General features: G+C 35.6%; 2 protein-coding genes across 5 annotated transcripts; both read right to left on the bottom strand.

Annotated features, from left to right (window-relative positions):
- Positions 1-8,110: 8,110 nt before the first annotated feature.
- On the bottom strand, positions 8,111-14,132 carry LOC140890668 (uncharacterized protein At2g34160-like). 3 transcript variants are annotated; one of them, XM_073298623.1, is made up of 6 exons: positions 13,904-14,132; positions 13,773-13,821; positions 10,351-10,413; positions 10,154-10,218; positions 9,800-9,899; positions 8,111-8,647 (listed from the first exon to the last, which is right to left on the bottom strand). In XM_073298623.1, exons 1-5 carry the CDS (start codon positions 14,021-14,023, stop codon positions 9,810-9,812), a joined length of 387 nt encoding a protein of 128 aa, XP_073154724.1. In that variant the 5' UTR covers positions 14,024-14,132; the 3' UTR covers positions 8,111-8,647; positions 9,800-9,809. The 3 variants fall into 3 exon arrangements, with proteins under 3 accessions (XP_073154724.1, XP_073154723.1, XP_073154722.1); XM_073298622.1 differs by having other exon boundaries at positions 8,127-8,652; XM_073298621.1 differs by lacking the exon at positions 8,111-8,647 and having other exon boundaries at positions 9,517-9,899; positions 13,904-14,131.
- Positions 14,133-15,820: 1,688 nt separating this feature from the next.
- On the bottom strand, positions 15,821-20,111 carry LOC140887856 (chaperone protein dnaJ 49). 2 transcript variants are annotated; one of them, XM_073295392.1, is made up of 3 exons: positions 19,913-20,111; positions 18,673-19,795; positions 15,821-16,161 (listed from the first exon to the last, which is right to left on the bottom strand). In XM_073295392.1, exon 2 carries the CDS (start codon positions 19,772-19,774, stop codon positions 18,686-18,688), a length of 1,089 nt encoding a protein of 362 aa, XP_073151493.1. In that variant the 5' UTR covers positions 19,775-19,795; positions 19,913-20,111; the 3' UTR covers positions 15,821-16,161; positions 18,673-18,685. The 2 variants fall into 2 exon arrangements, with proteins under 2 accessions (XP_073151493.1, XP_073151494.1); XM_073295393.1 differs by lacking the exon at positions 19,913-20,111 and having other exon boundaries at positions 18,673-19,903.
- Positions 20,112-20,511: the final 400 nt, after the last annotated feature.

The following is a 20,511-nucleotide window of genomic DNA, read 5'->3' on the forward strand; positions in this document are numbered from 1 at the left end:
TGCATGGGATATAGGTGGAACCTTTGTGGTTTGCCATTATTGATTTGCATGGGATACACGTAATCAATTGTGGTCTATTTAGTATTTTGTTATTATTTTGACTTTTTAGGCATGTGCTCGCTTACATGTGATGGAGAAGACGGCCCACATGGGTTTGCTTTGAAAAAATTCATATATATATATATATATATATATATATATGACTTGAAACTCACAATGAACATCATCTATAAGTTAATAAGATATCAAAACATTTACAATTAAATCAGGATCACTGTTTCTGTAGGATTTTTCTACGTTATGTTTGGAATATTTATCTTAAAAATATATTTAAAAATATGGTGAAATTTTAGTGTAAGCATCAACATATATATTATGTCAATTTTCATTGTGATGTGAAGAATTCATGTGATTTAATGTAGAGATATGAAAAAAAATAAAAATTTACTCTCAATAAAATATGGACCATATCTTCAGCAAGAGTCGTGCTGCGGCAAGATTAAAGAACATCAATGTCAAAAATAAATCAATAAAATACATAAACCAGCTGCCACCTTGCTGTTTGTATTGTATTTATATACATATATTTTTTATTAAGTCTTGGGATTATATATACTTGCGAATTAAATACAGCAACCTCCACGATTTTGTCCGTTAAATATGGTAAAACTATTCCACTGTATTCTGTTTTGGGAGAAAAGTTGCATACGGATCACTTTCGTGTAAACTATTGGAAAAATAACAGAACGATGGTATCATGTGAGATGATCACACAGATTTATATATATTTGTGAGAGAGATCGACCTGATATATATTTGTAATAAAAAGAAAAATTTTGGATGTTTCATAATTAAACATCAAGTTTTCATGTGAAGAAAATACATTGAGTTTTAACGTCAAGTGGTATATTTTTCTAGGTTTTTCTCGCTACAAAATGTTTCTCATTCTTCATTTTCATCATATGCCCCACTACACATCTAAGAGCCATCTTTGATCCAAATTGATCTCTCCCACACACACATCTATACTATCTTACTATATTATTAAAGTTTAGAGCATGTAATTAATTATATTTCAATTAATTGATGAAGCTTGTGGTGAAATTACGATTATATTCTAATTTAAATCCAAATAAAACCAAAATTATTAGACAAATTAGTCATTTTATATGGTCTTCTCTTTTTTTAGTCATTAGATTTTATCTTATTAAAAAGACATTCGCTATCTTTGTTTGTATTAAAATTTTTAGATTAGATAGTTATCACCTTTAAACTTTGAATATTTAATTCATCATGTAACTTCTAAAAATAAATTGAAAATCAATTAACATAAAAAAAATTATGTTAATGCACGCATCGCGTGCAAGTGACGCTAGTATATATAAAGCAAGAGCATCTTAATAGTCTCTTGATATGCTCACTTTTAATATCTTTTTTCAAAAAAAATCCCACAAAATTATCAAATTGCAAAAAAAAAAAAATTAAAACAAATACTTAAAAAATAAATTTATATTATATACACACAAAACATAATATTTGTATATAATGTTATACACGCGTTACATGTGTGTTGGTGCTAGTATATGTATGTATATATATATATATATATATATATATATATATGGATCAATGATCATCGGATGATTGGATCTACCGTAAAGGCATTTTGGGTAGATTCACCAGCTTTGCAAGTTAAGATTTCTACATAAAGAGAAAGTATAGCCGTGTAATCTTTAATTCTTTACTTCATATATTTGACATACCATCTTGGTTTTTATGAATCAGTTGTTGAATCCTTAAAATTAAAATGAACGTCAATTTCTCACCTTGGACCACATATTTTACGGTTATTACCAATCGGGTGTTATTAAAAAAATTTATGAGATCGATAATTTCTAACATTACAAAACAATATCTCCAGCAAGGTTGAGTTCATGTTACATAAAACTAATATCTTAATACTAAACTTAAGAGTTCAAAATTGATTTGGACGAGTAAGATCCGTAAAATAAATGAATCCTACATAATCAAATCAAAATTGAATCAATAGATATAATGCGGAGATAATAATATACTTATGTTAGTATCTCATCAACCCTTTATCAATATGGTCCATCAATTATTCTAACATAGGATCAAATCAATATGTTAGTAGGTTGTATTCTGAATTCTGAAAACTTCAATGTCGGAAGCAATCAACAGCAACGAAAATGATCAACACAGTCGAGGCGAGAGAAACTCTCTATCCGCAAGACGAAATTGCCCGTTCCAAGTGCTAAATGTTAGCGGCAATCGTCTCTAAGATACAACGACTTTCGATCGTGATATAGCAGCACTGCAAATATCACGAACTTCAACGAACGAAAATATGCTTTAACTTTTCTTTTGAGAAAGTGAGGGAGAGATTTTGAGAAATCTGAAATCTGAAATCTACGTTATCAGATGTTTCTGTGTATGTTTTCTGTGTTATAACCACCATATATATAGTCTTATACACGAAACAACACGTTTGAAGGCGTAAGGATGCAACCCATGACAGAAAAATGCCAGAAACAGTCGTGACTGTTCATTCTGCAGAAGGTGCGCTCGGGCGGTAATTTTCTACCGCGCGAGCGCCCAAATTTAAGCCAACACACTGCCTCGCCATTTTGGTACCGCGCTCGCGCGGTAATTTGAACTCACTGTCTTGCATGTGCAGTGCTGCGCCCGCGCGGTAATATTTTACCGCTCGGGCCTACTCCATAAAATAATAAAATATTATTTTAAATAAATTTTATTCAAAAAGAATAATCGGATCAGAAGACCACACCACGCCGAGCCGGCCGGCCGCGCGCGCGCGTGTGTGTTTGTTGCATCGACTAGCGTCTTGCCCCTTTACAAAATATCCGGTGCCCTAAGGGCCCAATCCCATAGTCCAATATTGGACTAATTAAGGTGAACAACAAATTGGAGTTGTTCCAATGTGGGACTACCATTTTCCCATTTCCCTCCAATTTATTTCACCAAAATTTTGAATTTTGTAATACTTTGGACAAGGCTTTTACAAACAATTTGGGTTAATCAATTCAAACCCTTTCAAGCCCATTTCAATTGTAATTCATTCAATAATACAATTTCCAACAATCTCTCACATGAATGAATTTCACGTATAGTAACATTCTCACTAGAAAATCATTTTGAGTTATTGTTACATCAGGATAGGTAGCTTGTGGCTTTGAACCTACCGTAGTAAAATACTATCGGATTTACTAGTTGCATAGTAACGCGATGTTTTGAACTAGTCAACCGTTTGTGTAAACCAAGACAATAGTACTTACATAACAATACTCTTACATATTTTGTTCTCACGTTGTGTCCATTTCGGCCCTGGACCATATCTTAGATTCATAAGTGTTGCAATCAAAGCGGCCAATACTTTGCACTTATATAGGTGATCTCCTATCAAGAGTATCCTGCATTACTCCACCTTATAGGTATAGGAATCATTAAAAGAAAAACTTAACCTCACCACATTTAGCAGGTTATGTCAACTTGGATGTTCCAGGAATGAGTAAGTAATTTTTCCAAGTACTCAAACTAATATTTATAACTTAGTTGTCCCATTGAACCAAGGTTTTGGGATCTCCAATTCTCAAGGTTGGGTTACCGCTATAAATATTTTATTTTGTGGATTTTAAACTCATTCCTCCAAGTAGTTTGTACATTTGATCTCTATTTATACTTTTTGTAAGCCGCAAGGTTTTCCTTTGACTTCACATAGTCAACCGAAATAACCCCATTCGAGATCAATTGTCTTATGGTATTATGTCTCCGACGAATATGTCGAGATTTACCATTGTACATACTACTTTGTGCTCTTCCTATTGCTGACTGACTGTCACAATGAATCGTAATGGAAGACACCGGTTTATTCCAACATGGAATATCTTCGAGAAAGTTTCGAAGCCACTCGGCTTCTTCTCCAGCTTTATCTAGAGCAATAAACTCGGACTCTATAGTTGACCGAGCTATACAAGTTTGTTTAGAGGATCTCCATGACACCGCTCCTCCACCGATAGTGAACACATATCCACTCGTAGACTTGGAGTCTTTTGTGTCAGAAATCCAATTTGCATCACAATATCCTTCTAGGACCGCAGGATATTTTGTATACACGAGTCCATAACTCAAAGTGTATTTCAAATATCCAAGCACTCTCATTAGTGCTTTCCAATGATCCTTACTTGGATTACTTGTGAATCGACTTAGCTTATTTACGGTATATGCAAGATCAGGATGGGTACAGTTAGTTAAATACATCAAACTTCCTATCACCCTTGCATATTCCACTTGTGAAACAGGTTCTCCTCTATTTTTGGCTAAATGTGTACCCAATTCCATAGGTGTTCTAGCCGTAGGATGATTTGTGGCATTAAATCGTTCAAGAACCTTTTCTACATAATGGTTTGGGATAACATAATTCCAGCAGGAAGTCTAGAAACTTTAATCCCTAGAATTATATCACACAATCTCAAATCCTTCATATCAAAATGTTGTCTCAACATTTTCTTGGTTTTCACAATCAATTCATGGTTGCTACCCATGATTAACATGTCATCTACATAAAGACAAACAATTACATATGCATTTGTAGTACCTTTAATGTAGACACATTTATCACATTCATTTATTGTGAAACCATTTGACAACATTGCAGTGTCAAACTTTTGATGCCACTGTTTAGGTGCTTGTTTAAGTCCATACAATGACTTGACAAGTTTACACACCTTTTGTTCTTTCTCGGGTACAACAAACCCTTCTGGTTGTTTTATATATATTTCTTCATCCAATTCTCCGTTCAAAAACGCAGTTTTAACATCCATTTGATGAATCTCAAGATCATGCAATGCTGCAATAGCTATGAGAACACGAATGGATGTTATTCTAGAAACCGGAGAGTAGGTATCGAAGAAATCATATCCCTCTTGTTGTCTAAAACCTTGAACCACGAGTCGAGCTTTATATTTATCTATAGATCCATCTTCTTTGTATTTTCTTTTAAGAATCCACTTGGATCCTAAAGGTTTACATCCCGGAGGGAGATCAACCAACTCCCATGTATGATTATGCATTATGGAATCTATTTCATTTTGTATGGCTTCCTTCCAAAAAGGAGCCTCAGGATTTGATAAAGCCTCTTGAAGAGTTCTTGGTTCATTATCTAACATATATGTTAGAAAATCAGGACCAAACGATTTTTCAACTCTTGCATGCTTGCTGCGTCGTGGTTCCACGTTGTTTGTGGAGTTTCAATTGTATTTTCATGAGTTCGCTTGTTCGAACTTATTTCTTTCTTGTCTTTACATGGAAAGATATTTTCAAAGAATACAGCATTCCTTGACTCCATAATTGTGCCTTAATGTATATCAGGATTCGTTGACTTATGCACTAAGAATCGGTATGCACTACTATTGTATGCATAACCAATAAATATGCAGTCAACCGTTTTAGACCCAATTTTTATTTGTTTTGGCTTAGGTATTTCTACTTTCGCCAAACACCCCCACACTTTGAGGTATTGGTAAGAAGGTTTACGACCTTTCCACTGTTCATATGGTGCTTCGTCTTTTCCTTTGATTGGAATCTGGTTTAGAATGTGTGTTGCTGAGAGAATCGCTTCACCCCACATATTTTGAGGTAAGCCAGAATTTATTAGCAACGCGTTCATCATTTCCTTTAATGTTCGATTTTTGCGTTCTGCAACGTCATTGGATTGAGGTGAGTAAGGGGCCGTCGTTTGATGAATGATGCCCGAAGTTGAGCAAAATTCTTCAAAAGGAGCCACATACTCTCCACCTCGATCACTTCGAATCATTTTAATTTTCGAACTTCGTTGATTTTCAATCTCAGTTTTATATTTCTTGAAAGCGTCGATCGCTTCATCTTTGCTTTTCAATAAATATACATAACAAAATCTGGTGCAATCATCAATGAATGTTATAAAGTACTTATTTCCACCTCGTGTTTGTACCATTTTTAAATCACATACATCAGTATGTATTAATTCAAGTGGCGTAGTACTTCTCGTGACATTATGAAATGGAGCTTTAACCATTTTCGCTTCAACACATATCTTACACTTGTTTTGTGGATTTCTTTTAAACATAGGTATTACATTTAAATTTGCAAGTCTTTGCAACGTGTTGAAGTTAACATGTCCTAATCGTTCATGCCATATATCATAACTTTCAGTCAAGTAAGCAGAACCAATAACTTTATTCTTCGCCTCAAGGCGGGAAACATTCATTACATTTAACTTAAAGAGACCACTATCTTGGTACCCTTTCCCAACAAATACACCAGATTTAGTTAACACAAATTTATCAGATTCAAATATCATTCTAAATCCAGCCTTGCTCAAGAGTGAACCAGAAACTAAGTTCTTTCGAATGTCTGGCACATGCAGCACATTTTTGAGCGTCACCTCTTTACCAGAGGTCATCTTCAACACCACATTTCCCACTCCCACAACTTCAGACGTTGCGGAGTTTCCCATGAACAACTTTCGATCCCCAACGGTGGCATAGGTGGAATACATATCTTTCTCGGCACACACGTGACTCGTAGAGCCGGTATCGATCCACCATCCTCTTGGATCATCCACCATGTTTGTCTCACATATAACAGCACTAAGATCAATATCATAAAGTGCTAAAGGTACATACCTTTCTTGAACCATGTTCACTTGCCTTGGTTTCTGGTTTTTGTTATTTTTCTTTGGAAGTCGGCAGTCCCTTGCCATATGATTCGGTTTGCCACAGTTGTAGCAACTTCCTTGGAATTTCTTCGCTTTTCCCTTTTGCTTTTCATCATGGGGCGCTTCCTCTTTTGACTCGTACTAGACTCCGCCAGATTTGCTTTGGCCTCGGTTTCCATCAGCTTTTTATGTGACTTGGCCTCGGCATTTCTGTTGTCCTCCTCGATGCGAAGCCTCACAATAAGATCTTCAAGTTTCAACTCCTTACGTTTGTGCTTAAGGTAGTTTTTGAAGTCTTTCCACAGTGGAGGCAATTTCTCAATGATAGACGCGACTTGGAATGGTTCATTGATTTCCATTCCTTCGGCCAATAAGTCATGCAAGATGATTTGTATCTCTTGCACTTGACTCATTACAGTTTTTGAGTCTACCATCTTGAAGTCCAGAAATTTGCCAACTACAAACTTCTTTATGCCGGCATCTTCAGTTTTGTACTTCTTTTCCAAAGAATCCCATAATTCCTTGGTCGTCTTCATAGAGGAGTAGACACTATAGAGAGTGTCGTCGAGGCCATTCAGAATATAATTCCTGCAGAGAAAATCGCTGTGGTTCCATGCATCTATTGTTGTCCTTCTTTGTGTTTCAGAATCGCCTTCAACGACGACGGGGGGATCCTCCTTGAGAAATCTAGACAGATTAAGGGTGGTCAAATAGAACAGCATCTTCTGCTACCAACGTTTGAAGTCGGCACCAGAAAACTTTGGCGGCTTTTCTCCATGAGCGAGGGCGGAAGAGAGCGGAGTGAATGAAATGGTAGACATCTTCAGAATCCGGGAAATACAAAGAATTTCGTCTTGCGATTGTTAGTAGGTTGTATTCTGAATTCTGAAAACTTCAATGTCGGAAGCAATCAACAGCAACGAAAATGATCAACACAGTCGAGGCGAGAGAAACTCTCTATCCGCAAGACGAAATTGCCCGTTCCAAGTGCTAAACGTTAGCGGCAATCGTCTCTAAGATACAACGACTTTCGATCGTGATATAGCAGCACTGCAAATATCACGAACTTCAACGAACGAAAATATGCTTTAACTTTTCTTTTGAGAAAGTGAGGGAGAGATTTTGAGAAATCTGAAATCTGAAATCTACGTTATCAGATGTTTCTGTGTATGTTTTATGTGTTATAACCACCATATATATAGTCTTATACACGAAACAACACGTTTGATACCGCGCTCGCGCGGTAATTTGAACTCACTGTTTTGCATGTGCGGTGCTGCGCCCGCGCGGTAACATTTTACCGCTCGGGCCTACTTCATAAAATAATAAAATATTATTTTATTCAAAAAGAATAATCGGATCAGAACACCACACCACGCCGAGCCGGCCGGCCGGCCGCGCGCGTGTTTGTTGCATCGACTAGCGTCTTGCCCCTTTACAAAACATCCGGTGCCCTAAGGGCCTAATCCCATAGTCCAATGTTTGACTAATTAAGGTGAACAACAAATTGGAGTTGTTCCAATGTGGGACTACCATTTCCCCATTTTCCTCCAATTTATTTCACCAAAATTTTGAATTTTGTAATACTTTGGACAAGGCTTTTACAAACAATTTGGGTTAATCAATTCAAACCCTTTCAAGCCCATTTCAATTGTAATTCATTCAATAATACAATTTCCAACACAATATTTGTAGTACATGCTCACACCTTAATTAGGTGACGAGCGTCGACTAAAATATTCATGATCTAGACCGCCATCCACGATCCTGTTGACGTCAGATTGAAAGAGGTGACTGCTACATTAGATGCAGTAGTATCAAAGAGATGGGCAAGATATTCAAGATATTGTCGAAGCCATTCAACTTTGATGATGTTTGCAAACTTGCGAATAAAGACTTCTTTCTGAAAAACTTCACTGTAAGTAAAACTCAATTAGAGCAATTTGAGATTGAAATTCAATGAAGTACAGATCGAGTTTCAAAATACTTCTGCAATAAATATTTGTTTGACTAGGATACGGAAACTATTGGGGACGTTATTATATTGATATGTTCGTTTAGAAAGAAAATATCGAAGCTTTGATTTTAAATTTAGCGTTGGTGATTATATATAAATAATATAATAAGGGAAATCATAGAGCAAAATCAAAAAGACCAAATCCGTAGAGGTTCTAAAAAGTGCAAAACGGGCCGATCTAACTTCAAACTTCACATCTTTAAGTGTGAAAAACGTTTTTATTTTTTACATAATTTTAAATATATTAAGTTGATTAATAGAATAAATAACATCTAAATTCTAAACTTAAAGATTTTAAAAATAAATACATAAAATTTTTAATTAAAAAAAATCTTAAAGTCACAAATTATTTGGAGTAAAATTTTTATGTTGGGTTAAGTTTACCCACACAGAAAAAAAATGTACTAGATAATTTAATTTAATTTTGATGTTTTTAATGTTTTTTTAAAAAAAAATTATATTATTAAATATTTATTATTCAAAAGCTACAAATTATTTAAATAAAATAAAAAATTATATTAAATATTATTTTAAAATTTTACTTTCTTCAAGCTTTTCCGTTTAATATGGTCAACTAAGGGGTTGACAACTTTTTCACGCTTTTGACCAAAGTTAAGCTTTTTGATCACGCTTAAACGACGTTTTTTCGTTCTTTTTATAACACTGCCAATAGGTAAACGCCACGTCTGCGATGCTCACATAGATTGATATAGTGCTTGTGCAACATATCAAACATCAACATATATTATATACACACAAATACAAGATAATCTTCACACTACCAAAGAACGCATTTCTGTCACCATTTACAAAAGGTGTGGCTTATTGTAAACTGACATTTCCTAAGTCATAATCCATGAAGAATGAATATCAAACAAGTGAAAATTTGACTGAATAATTCAAACTAAACTGAATAACGAGTAGAAGATGAAAGTTTTGTTTTACCACCGAGAATCCTAGATTGATTTCTGTTGTTATAACTTGCATCAAATTTCATGTAACCTTGACAAGAAGCACTGATATAACAAACAAGTAAATAAAAATACCCATCATCTTCTAACTTTGATCTTCCACGCCTTCCGCTCTGTCATCTGCAGCAGCCATCAATTCGTCAAACTTATCCGTCTTCCCCAGCACTATCTCAATCTAATTAACAAACAGAAATATAATCAAAGACATATAAAACACGGTTTATAGGTAACAATCTGATGCTTCAATTTTTTAAGCAAAACTTCGGTGGCGGGCAACATCTTTGAGGCCAAAATAAAAAATGAAAAGCAGAGAACAAAAAAATCTGGTATTTTTGGCCGAGAGAGAGAGAGAGAGAGAGAAATCAGCAATTGTGATTAAAAAAATTTTTACTTTTATACCATGAGCATCAACCAGGTTGTACAACTTACCTTGGCTTTGGAGACTGTTCGCCCTCTAGATTCATCTCTGATTTCAACAGTGGAGGTCATGATCTCTGCAGAGCATAACAACGTCTTTGTTAATATGGACAACAGGCATGGCCAGTAGCCGATCGGTACTCATTCCCAGTTTACACATATTTGGGAACTAGATGTAAACAAAAAAATACAAAAATGTATGGCCCTACTCTTCTCAACTGCAAGTCCATTATTCTTGAGGATTTCTGCAATGCTCACGACGGTAGAAATAGCTGCAAAGATCCAAGACCACAGACCATTACGAGTAATGAACTAGATAAGATTCATCGTATTGGGAAAAAAACACTATTATAGTGCAGCACAAAAAAGTATATTTAGAAAAGGAGATTTTTCAAGTTAAGCTTCATTAGTTAGCAAAATAAATCAGCAACAAAGATAGGAACTTTTGAGGGTCTTCAAATAAACAACTTAATTCCTTTTTGCTTCATCCTAAGTTAGCTTTTTTGCATCATCCTAGTTAGTGTTTTGCTCATTACTTTGAAGGAGTCGGTGATGATAAATTGCATTCTTGCATCTTTAACCAATCAGAAAACAGAGAGGGAACAGAAGGTACACAAGGATAATTGAAAATCATTCTGAACTGTGTACCCTGTCAAAGGTGTTCATTGTTTAACTAATCATCTCATTTTAACTTCGGTTAACCAAGGTTCAATCTGCAAGTACATGCATGTAAACAGCTATCTCGACCAGCTACTAATTCTGGTGAATATTGAGGAAGTTTTCAGCTGGAAATAATAGCACCCATATACAACTGAGCTCGCAATACATTCTTTAACTCGTAATATGGATTCCCTGACGATATTTGAAGGTGGAAAAAGAAACAACAAAATTGAAGAATAATTGAGCAAAACATGCAAGCCAAAGAGGGTTGGCTTTTAAACTAGTTAACTAGAATTGCAGCAAAGAGTAGAGATGTAATCATGTAAACGAGTTGAGCCTCTAAAATGTTTGAGGCGCAACTAGGCTCATAAATCTTCAGGTCAAGCTTGAACCGCTCAGCGTGCTAGTTGAATAAATGATCTAATTCAGAATCGGACACTGATAGGACTCTATGTATGCTCTTTTTCCAGAGAATTCCCTTCCAAAAATGAAGATTTTTAAGATGCTGAAAGGTTCTTGAATCTCATCGCTTGCTAAAAGTTCAAAAGTAGGGCTATTAAGTGACACATATAACTGAAAACTACTGAGAAGTCTATCCAAGAAAAAGACGACCTATATCTTCCGATACCTTAATGTTCTCTATACTTTTATTCCGTTTTAGATGATTCCACGATATGCCCTGAAAGGCCCAGATTGCTTTCCGCACAACTAGATGTCGAACTCTATCTCCCTAAATCAGCCCCCTTGTGACCTACCAGTATTTCTATGCCATATTGCATTATCCTCCAATAAAATCCCCACGGCCATTTGCAAACCTAGTTGGAGCCTCCAATATTCCTGATTTGCAACTCTACCAACCTTGTGGATTCAAACTTCTTTCCAATCAACAAGACATTTCTGACTTTGACTCATAAAATTAAGGATACTTCTTCACTATTCACACCTTTAGGCACCTTGAACCTAGTCACATGGTGAACAGGAGAGAAAAAGTGCCTATCTAATTAGAATGACCCTCCTTCCTTTAATATCATGTTTTATTCAATCAAACTAATTGTTTAGATACTTTAGGTACAACAATTTTCTAGAAGATAGAGTTCCGTGGTTTTCTTCCTCGAGGAAGATACAGATATATTTGATTGGAAAGAGTCAAACAAAACATCCCAGTCCTAATGCACAATCACTTATTAAATAATCATTTGAGCTGATGATAAAGTCGTACTCATTTCCCAAATCAATCGTCAGTCTGAAATTAGCCAAGCTATCTCTAGCAAACTAAACAAACTTGACAAATTGTCCTCATTCTCATTAAAGAAATGCAATATGAAGATGTGAAACCTTCACAAACTATCTTCTCAGTTCCATGCAGTCCGAAATCCTGTTTTCCACTCCTTTGTTGATCAATCAATTTAAAACATCATTCCAAGCACCCGGAGAAAAAAGGGTGCTAAATGATCTCCTCGTCTCGATCCTCTTGACCTTACTATTTTTCCCCTTGGTCTCCCATAAATTATACTGAATAAGAAATCAATCATATACATTAACACCCGAATTGGAAAAATAGGATTCCAATCCAGGTCTTCTGACATTTGGGAACATCTTTTCCACCAAATAATAAGTTTTTAATAGAATTCTACTGTAGCATCAAATACTGTGCCATTAGTGTCCTCAATAACACTTCCACAGTATACAGTTTGAATTCTCAGTTCCATGCAGTCCGAAATCCTGTTTTTTGTTTTGTATTTTGTATATGGGGAAGAAAATATACCCAAAGAGGAAACCATTTTATTCTTGTTATTGTTGAGAATCGTTCGATTATTATTTTTAAACAAAGTGCGAAAGGAGGGGGAAAAAAAAGGAGGTTGGTGTTCAAACGTCCTACCGCTGCTCGAGCATAATTTTGAAGCATAAAATTGTAGAGTTTGAAACTGCTTGAATCGAAGTTCAACAATATGGCACCGAGATCGAGCTTCAAGACTAGTTCGGCCGGAGCTCAAGCTTAAAATAATTTGACATTTCGAACTTCGAAACAACCAGAAACATGCTGGAATCAACTCAAGATAGAAGTCAAACTCGATATTTTTGAAGCATTCTGCTCGTTGCATCCCTAGGTCCAACTAAAGATACAACCGACAAAACTGCTTGGTTCGGGCAGGCTTTTCAAACACTGGATAAAGTGGATCATGTCAAGTTAAAAATTTCCACAATGAATTTATAAGACGATATACTTGATCGGCTTTTCACCAAATTAACTTGAGTTGTTTGGATTCAGCAAGGTCGAGAATTCAAGGACTTGACTTGTGTAAAGAATACTTATATAATTGGTGAAGGCGAGTAAATATACTGTTTTTATAAATCTTCAAACCAATGCTAGGTTAATCACTGTGGGACTTGTGTTTCTTTTGTACCAACATCACCATCATGGCGACCATTTCTTACGTTTGAAGATTATTGCTTTGTGTCATTGATTCAACTTGAAATCTTCACAGCTGCATGTTTTGAAGATAAGCTTCAAAAATCTACACCGATGAGACCACCTTTGCGTAAGCAAAGATAAAAACATCATCATAACCCACAGATGCACTAATGAGACATAGGAACAGTTACAGCAGAGGGAAACTTTCATCGACAAACTCCCAAACTGTGGGAGTCTATTACCTAGTTTTCTATGATTAAAAAGAGAGCATCCTTCTTTCTCTTTGGTAGAAGAAATCATGGTGGATAAAGCCATACTTTCAACCCAAGCTCTTCATTCTTGCAGAAGTGCTCGGTCGGCGCAGAGACTTTCTCAGTAACAATTTTTTTGTCATTTAGTCCATTTATCAAACATTTGATTCGCCCAACCCCATTACAAGGAAGAAAAAACAACGCAAAACTCACGTATATAGCATCAACAAACCTAGATAACATGATTGAATCGGTATATCGGTACATAAAAAATAATGAAAGAAAGACAGGAAATCCAAAAAAATACCCATCCCAAGAGCAGAAAGCTCGACCTCATTGTACTGCTGCATGTACCTCTGCACACATCCAAGACACCACAAATCTCAGATCCACATCATAAAAAACCCCAGATTCAGGAGGACAGTGGAAATACAATACCTTGGCTAGATTGACATAGAAGAAGAGAGGCTTTTTGGTGTTGGAAACCTGGATACGATTCTTCTTCGGATTATCACCGGCGATGTTGATGTTGCTCACTCCGTCTGTAATCTCCTCCATCTTCGTAGATTCTAATCGTAGGTTTACCCACAAATTTAAACTAGACTCTCGATTGAATTTTAATATAGATCATCAATTTTTTTTGTTTAGGGCATAAATATAGATCGTAAATGTTTTCATTGTATTATAACACGTTGGTGCAATTTTTTTAATTTTTTTACCTAAATTTTCATCGAGTGTTTATGGTATTATTATTATTATGCCTTTTTATTTTCTTTTTCGAAAAAATATTTTTTCATTAAACTTAGTTAGAGAAAATTGCAACGAGAAGGAAAAAATAAGAAAAAGACGACAATTTTAGATCAGACATAAAACAAACTGTTTTAATCAAAGTAGATTTCAACATAGCATATGGGTAATACCCCAATGATAGATCTAATGTCTCATGATTGTCACGTCAACAATATATAATTAATTACGTTTATGTGTAAAAATACGAATCGTTGGATCCATGATTTGTGTATTATCCATATGCTAGGATCTCATCTACCCATAATCAAAGCATTAGTGGCTTGCTTCACAAATCTCTTAACAAAAATAAATAAATAAAAAGTGAAACACTTTGCAAAGAATTGACAATCTTTAACTATCAAACTTAGGTTGGATGAGTCGAAATCCGAAAAAAGTAAAACATCAATGACTAGGTTAACATCTAACTCGAGAATTATGTTCGACATGTGCATTTCTTTTAGCCAACTTAGTGCTCCGTGTTCCCAAAGCTTCCTCACTTGTTGGATTTTGAATGCTCGGTAAACTATCGTGGACTGCCGCAATCACTACGCCATGAGAATATTTGAGAGCAAGCACACATATGACATAACATACACGGGGAAGATAACAAATCACTGATGCATCTACATTACATTTAGGTATTGTTTGAGAAAATTTTTAGGAAGTACTTCTCATCTTTTCATTAACAAAATTTTACAATTTTATGAAATTTTGTTAATGAAAAGCTGAGAAATGTTTTTTAGAAGCTCTCCCAAACACTACCTAAAATGTAAGATTCTAATGTTTGCTCCCATGTAGAAGTGGTGGTTATATGAGAGGGAGAGGAGATCGATTAGCCACACTCCATTTGGTATAATATCCATCGTAGAGGAAAAAACGAACGCTCATGGTTTGCATTTCTAGCTCCACACCACGTCAGTATGATTTATTGATATATTATAAATTATTTTATTAAATAAATATATTAGTTGAAATAATTGTTTCACAAATTGGAGAAAAATCAAAATATTGAAGTTTGTTAGTATATAGGAGAATGATAGAAAGGACGGAAATAACAACAAAAACCATGGTGGTTATGAATTATTATGTGACGCTCTTTCTTTCACTTTGCAAATTGCAAGACCCGCAAATTGGTCTTTACGTTTGAGAATTGTACACACATTTAATGATATGAAACAATCTCCTTTTTTTATATATAAAAACTACCTACTCGCTAAAATTTAAGAGGAAATTTTATTTAAACTTTGGAGTGTCCGGGTTTTGGAGGCAGAATTCAAGAGTGCACGGGATAGGTATTTAAAATTAACGAAGTTTTATGGAATAATTAGTAGGGTGGGGCGGGGCGGGGTGGCGCGGAATTGAGGAGGCCAGTAGACATTTGTATGGAGAGGATTTTTTTCTCTCCAACCACAAAAACGATAGCAGCAAAACACATTCTTGCCCGCGTGCATCATCTACCAAACGCATACGAGTGCGGGTTATGAAAATTTAAAACAGCATGAAGGCACGCCTGCTCTCCCTCGACAAGGGACTGCCGAAAAGAGAATCGCGTGGACATGAAGAAAATAATTGATGGCAAATCGCCAAATTTATTACTCGTTGTAAAGTCATAGATACCAAGTTCCGCACGAAAGTTACAGGAATGCGATGTATGACTGGATCAACCCAGGTAACGATTTCAAAGGTTCAGACAAAAAGAATATTTATAGGAGTTCACTCAAAGATTACTGGTAGAGTTGCGTTTGTAGGAAAGGCTTTTCTGAAGTAATTCTCACGCTGGATGGTCTAGGATATGTGGACTGTACAGTTGGAAGACTAGTAATCAATCTTTCACTGCCACCATGATATTCAGTTTCGCTCGTTCCGCTCTTCAACAGGAACACCAAATTAAAACGAAACGTATCAACCTGTGATACAGAAGAAGACGAGGGTTACAATAGACAGACTAGAGAATGATTTACATCTAATAGAACACGATCCCAAGACCAATGACATGAATAATGATAACCGAAGTAAAAAAGCTGAACCTTCACAACAGATTACACAACTTTCAGATATCAGCAAACCCCTCCCAGATTACTCATGTAGCTATTTCTCGGGCACATACTATAATTGCAAATTACAAATATCATATGACTCATATCTTAATTTTTTTTATCATGTTTAGATAGATATTTCAATTGTATAAACGCGCAACATGTGCAGAGGGACACTAATAATATAATTACAAACTACAAATATAGTGTCATATCTAAATTTTACAGATTACTTTAGTCTACTCCCGAGAGGCTGAGATATTCACAAACAAGTAAATAACTTCAAGTAATGAGTTGAAGGGACATTCAGGGGATCACAGTTTGGAGTCAGACCCGCTAGTCCAATGAACAAACAACTAACTAAACATTTTGTCCGGAGCCAGATGGTAAACTCGGAAACCATCGAAATATCTTTAACCTAACCCAGTGTTCTAAATGGCGCCAAATGTGAGATGGGGCCGCCAATTGGCAAGGATGGCGGGTTTAGCTGGTCAAAAAGTCAACAAAATTTCAAAAACCCTAGTTATTAATACATTATACACACTCTCTTCAAAACATAACGGTTAACTCAATTACCCACAAGTGCCACAAGCCCTACCTCCTTCCACCTCAAACCGCCACCCCAGCCCAGCGAACTAGGGTATTACTTTTAATTTCTGATAAATCCTTGTTCTAATTTTAGAACTTTTATAGTTTTATTATTTATTATTTAGTTATTTTCTTTTGGTGTCTTTTATATCTTCACATATTTCACTATTATATATATATATAGATAGATAGATATATATATATATATATAATATATATTGATCCCCTGCACCCTAGTGGGTTTTAGCGGTGCAAAAAAATAAAACAACTAAAACCCGATACCGGGTTTTAATGGTCGCTCCCAAATTTCCTGCACCCTAGGGTGCAGGATTTTTCGTGTGCGATCACTAAAACCCGGTACCGGATTTTAGTGTTTTTTTTTTTATATATATATATATATAGTAATGATCACCTGCACCCTAGGGTGCAGAATTTTTCGTGTGCGATCACTAAAACCCGGTACCGGATTTTAGTGTTTTTTTTTTTACACTAAAACCCGGTACTGGAGTAATGATCACCTGCACCCTAGGGTGCAGGATTTTTCGTGTGTACCGGGTTTTAGTGTTTTTTTTTACCCTAACACCCGGTACCGGGTTTTAGTGATCGCACACGAAAAATCCTGCTATATATATATATATAATTAGGTATAAAAAATAGTAAAAAAGAATTTCTAACCGCCTAGGCACGAGACGGCAGGGCGGTCACTGACCACCCAGACACTGCCTACCGTCGTTAACAACACTGACCTGACCTAATCTAAACTTTTGATTAAACATTAACCTAATTCATGTAAAATCAATGACATCACGGGGGCACATTAAATACCTTTTCTACTCAAATCACATTTGAGTGCATTTGATTGAATTAATCAAACTAAGATCGCTACAATTAGCATAAACTACGATCATAATATGTTCATGCATTTGTTCTTTGTATTACATGCTAATTTAAGAATTGTGATTGATAAAGAACATCACAACTGAAACTTAATGTGCAACTCATCGAACCTTCAATAAATTTCCATTGGCAAGAATGTAGGGACTTTTCAAGTGAAATGTCCCGAGGGTTTACTTTAAAGTTTAAACACAATAAGAATACATTTAGCTGATAAATATCTGATATAGATGATTTAACTATTGATATGTTCGTATATTTTATTTCAAAAGTATTCTCATAAAGTGTTTGGATCAAAAAACTTTCATACAAAAAAAGAAAGAAACAAACCAAGTGAGATGGGAGAAAAGAAAATAGAGAGAAACAAAAGATTCGAGAATAATTGGATATAAGGGCACCTACTAGGGCAATTCTTGTTATTCTAAATAATGTTCATCCAATCTTAAAATGACTTGATAATATATCACCTTTTAAAAAGATATATAAATTTTTAGTATCTTATTGCTAATATTGTAAGATTTAAAAAAAAAATGCAAACAAACATTTGCAAATATCTTATAAGTTCTTAAAGATTTTATATGATGTTTTAAACAACTTATCAGATGAACCAAACTAACTCTAATACTATTCCTAAAAAAAGACTTAACTCTAATACTTGGAATTATGATGTACAAGCCTAGCGAGGCCTAGCAGATGTTTCCACACAATCACCGGCTATGATCAACATTAGGAGTGTTAAATAACTTATCACAAAAGATTTGCATACACCACCAACAAATTCAAAGCTTTAACAGAATATTCTAACAAAAGAAAAGCACAAACATGATGCAATAACAATGGAAAATTTAAGATAACCCGATTAACAACACCAGACAAGAAGATATAATAAGAAAATCAGACCTTTACAATCCAGTCATTGGGCCGGAGTCTCGAAATGCTTTAATGCATCACAGCTTGGTGTACCGCGACCATAGCCCCAGTGAAGGTTCTGCCACTCGATTCTGCATTTCTGTACAAGGTACGCGTGATAGTCATCCTCAACACGTTGTTCAATTGCAACGCGTTCCTGGCTAGTTGGTGGATATTGTTGCTCGAATTTTGAGGACTTCACATAGTAATTCACACCCTTTGGTGTAGTAAACCGATAGTCATATGAATAGGACCTTGCGAGAGAATAAATTGGTTCTGATGATGGCATGAAATTCACCAACAAAATCAGTATGACTGGCAACAATTGAATCAAAGCCCTCGGCCAATTAGATCCATTGTCAACTCCACCTGTCCTCACCCTCACCCTAGGTCCAAACGAGAACCCACCAAAATTAGCAGTGTTTGCCGGATGCATACCCCCAAAAAAGAAATTCCTAAAAATTTCTTCAGCATCAATATCTGCATCATAAAAACCGTTAAACCCTTGCATTCCATTTGCACCACCACCTCGCCTCTCATACACTGGCTCCTCCGACCCAACAAGATCATATTGTTTCCGCCTCTCCTCATCGCTCAGACATTGAAAAGCCTTTGATACCATCTTAAACGACTCCTCCGAACCTGGTGCCTTGTTTTTATCAGGGTGTACTTTCAGCGACAATTTCCTATAAGCCTTTCGAACATCTTCGGCACTACAACTCTTCTCTAACCCCAAAATCTCATAATAATTTTTCTTCCTCTTAATCTCCCGCACAACAGTGACTTGCTCCTCTGTGTAGGCTGCAGACGTGCTAGATGAGGAGGAAGATGTAGGCTGAGTCCCACCTGTCTGGACTCTGCGGCGTGGGCCGCTTTGGGAAAGATTAGCCGCGTTTTCTTCGGTGAATTCACTAGGGCCATTCTTTTCTGTTTGCGATCCATTGAGATTTGACAACAAACCATCAATTTCAATAGATGGATCCAATCTACGAGCTTTATCAATAAATTTCACGGCACGGCTTCTGTCCCCCGATTCCATCGCATTTTTGGCGATTTTCAAGCACTTCACGGCCTCGTCTTTGTTTCCATCCATCTTTTAGATGCAATAAACGATCTTACGTGCGTGACAGGATATATATGTACAATTTACAAATCAAAGTACCGAAGCGTCAGCAAAGGGGATTAAACAGAACTTACAACAAAATTGAATTGAAAGGGGGGAAAAATGAACCTTTGGGGTAGGAATCGCGAGAAGTTCACTGCTCTGCTGCGATCGCTCGAGCAATTGGAGAAAAACTGGATCGTTAAGCGGAGGAAATCGCAATAAATAATATGTTGACGTGGTAAGAGATGGAGACTAATTAGGACTCAATGTGCCCTAATCCCCATTTCCTCCAACACCACCATCAGAAGGACGTGTTTGGCTAGCTGACTTGGGGCTGGGGGTAAGTATTATAGTTTTAGGGAAAATGCATTTGCCCCCTAAACTTAAGGGTAATTTCATTCATAATTACACCATCATTATACAGCTTCATTTATTAACTTTTTATTTTTATAAAATAACATTTCTTTTATTTTTAAAATTCAATCTTATCTATAACTGTATTTTAAAATTCAATACTATCTTTCTTTATATTTTAAAATTTTAAATACTCCATCACTTCTAATAAAGAAAATTTAAAAATAAGTAAATTAAAAATAACAAAAAATTATCGTATTTAGATAAATATTACGATTGTATAATCACGCAGCATGACACTAGTTATAATATCATTTTTATTTTACACTTACTTTTCTCTTCTACGATTTCAATTTAAAAATAATAACTTT

The sequence above is a fragment of the Henckelia pumila genome, chromosome 3 (assembly GCF_033568475.1).
Source record: "Henckelia pumila isolate YLH828 chromosome 3, ASM3356847v2, whole genome shotgun sequence".
Classification (NCBI taxonomy): domain Eukaryota; kingdom Viridiplantae; phylum Streptophyta; class Magnoliopsida; order Lamiales; family Gesneriaceae; genus Henckelia; species Henckelia pumila.

What these genes read in the sequence shown, in the direction of transcription:
- LOC140890668 (XM_073298623.1), bottom strand. Translation starts at nt 14,023, where the DNA reads ATGGAGGAGATTACAGACGGAGTGAGCAACATCAACATCGCCGGTGAT. An exon ending in TCTATGTCAATCTAGCCAAG is followed by an intron (nt 13,822 to 13,903) that starts GTATTGTATTTC and finishes GGATGTGTGCAG; the next exon opens with AGGTACATGCAGCAGTACAA. An exon ending in GAACAGTCTCCAAAGCCAAG is followed by an intron (nt 9,900 to 10,153) that starts GTAAGTTGTACA and finishes TTTGTTAATTAG; the next exon opens with ATTGAGATAGTGCTGGGGAA.
- LOC140887856 (XM_073295392.1), bottom strand. Translation starts at nt 19,774, where the DNA reads ATGGATGGAAACAAAGACGAGGCCGTGAAGTGCTTGAAAATCGCCAAA.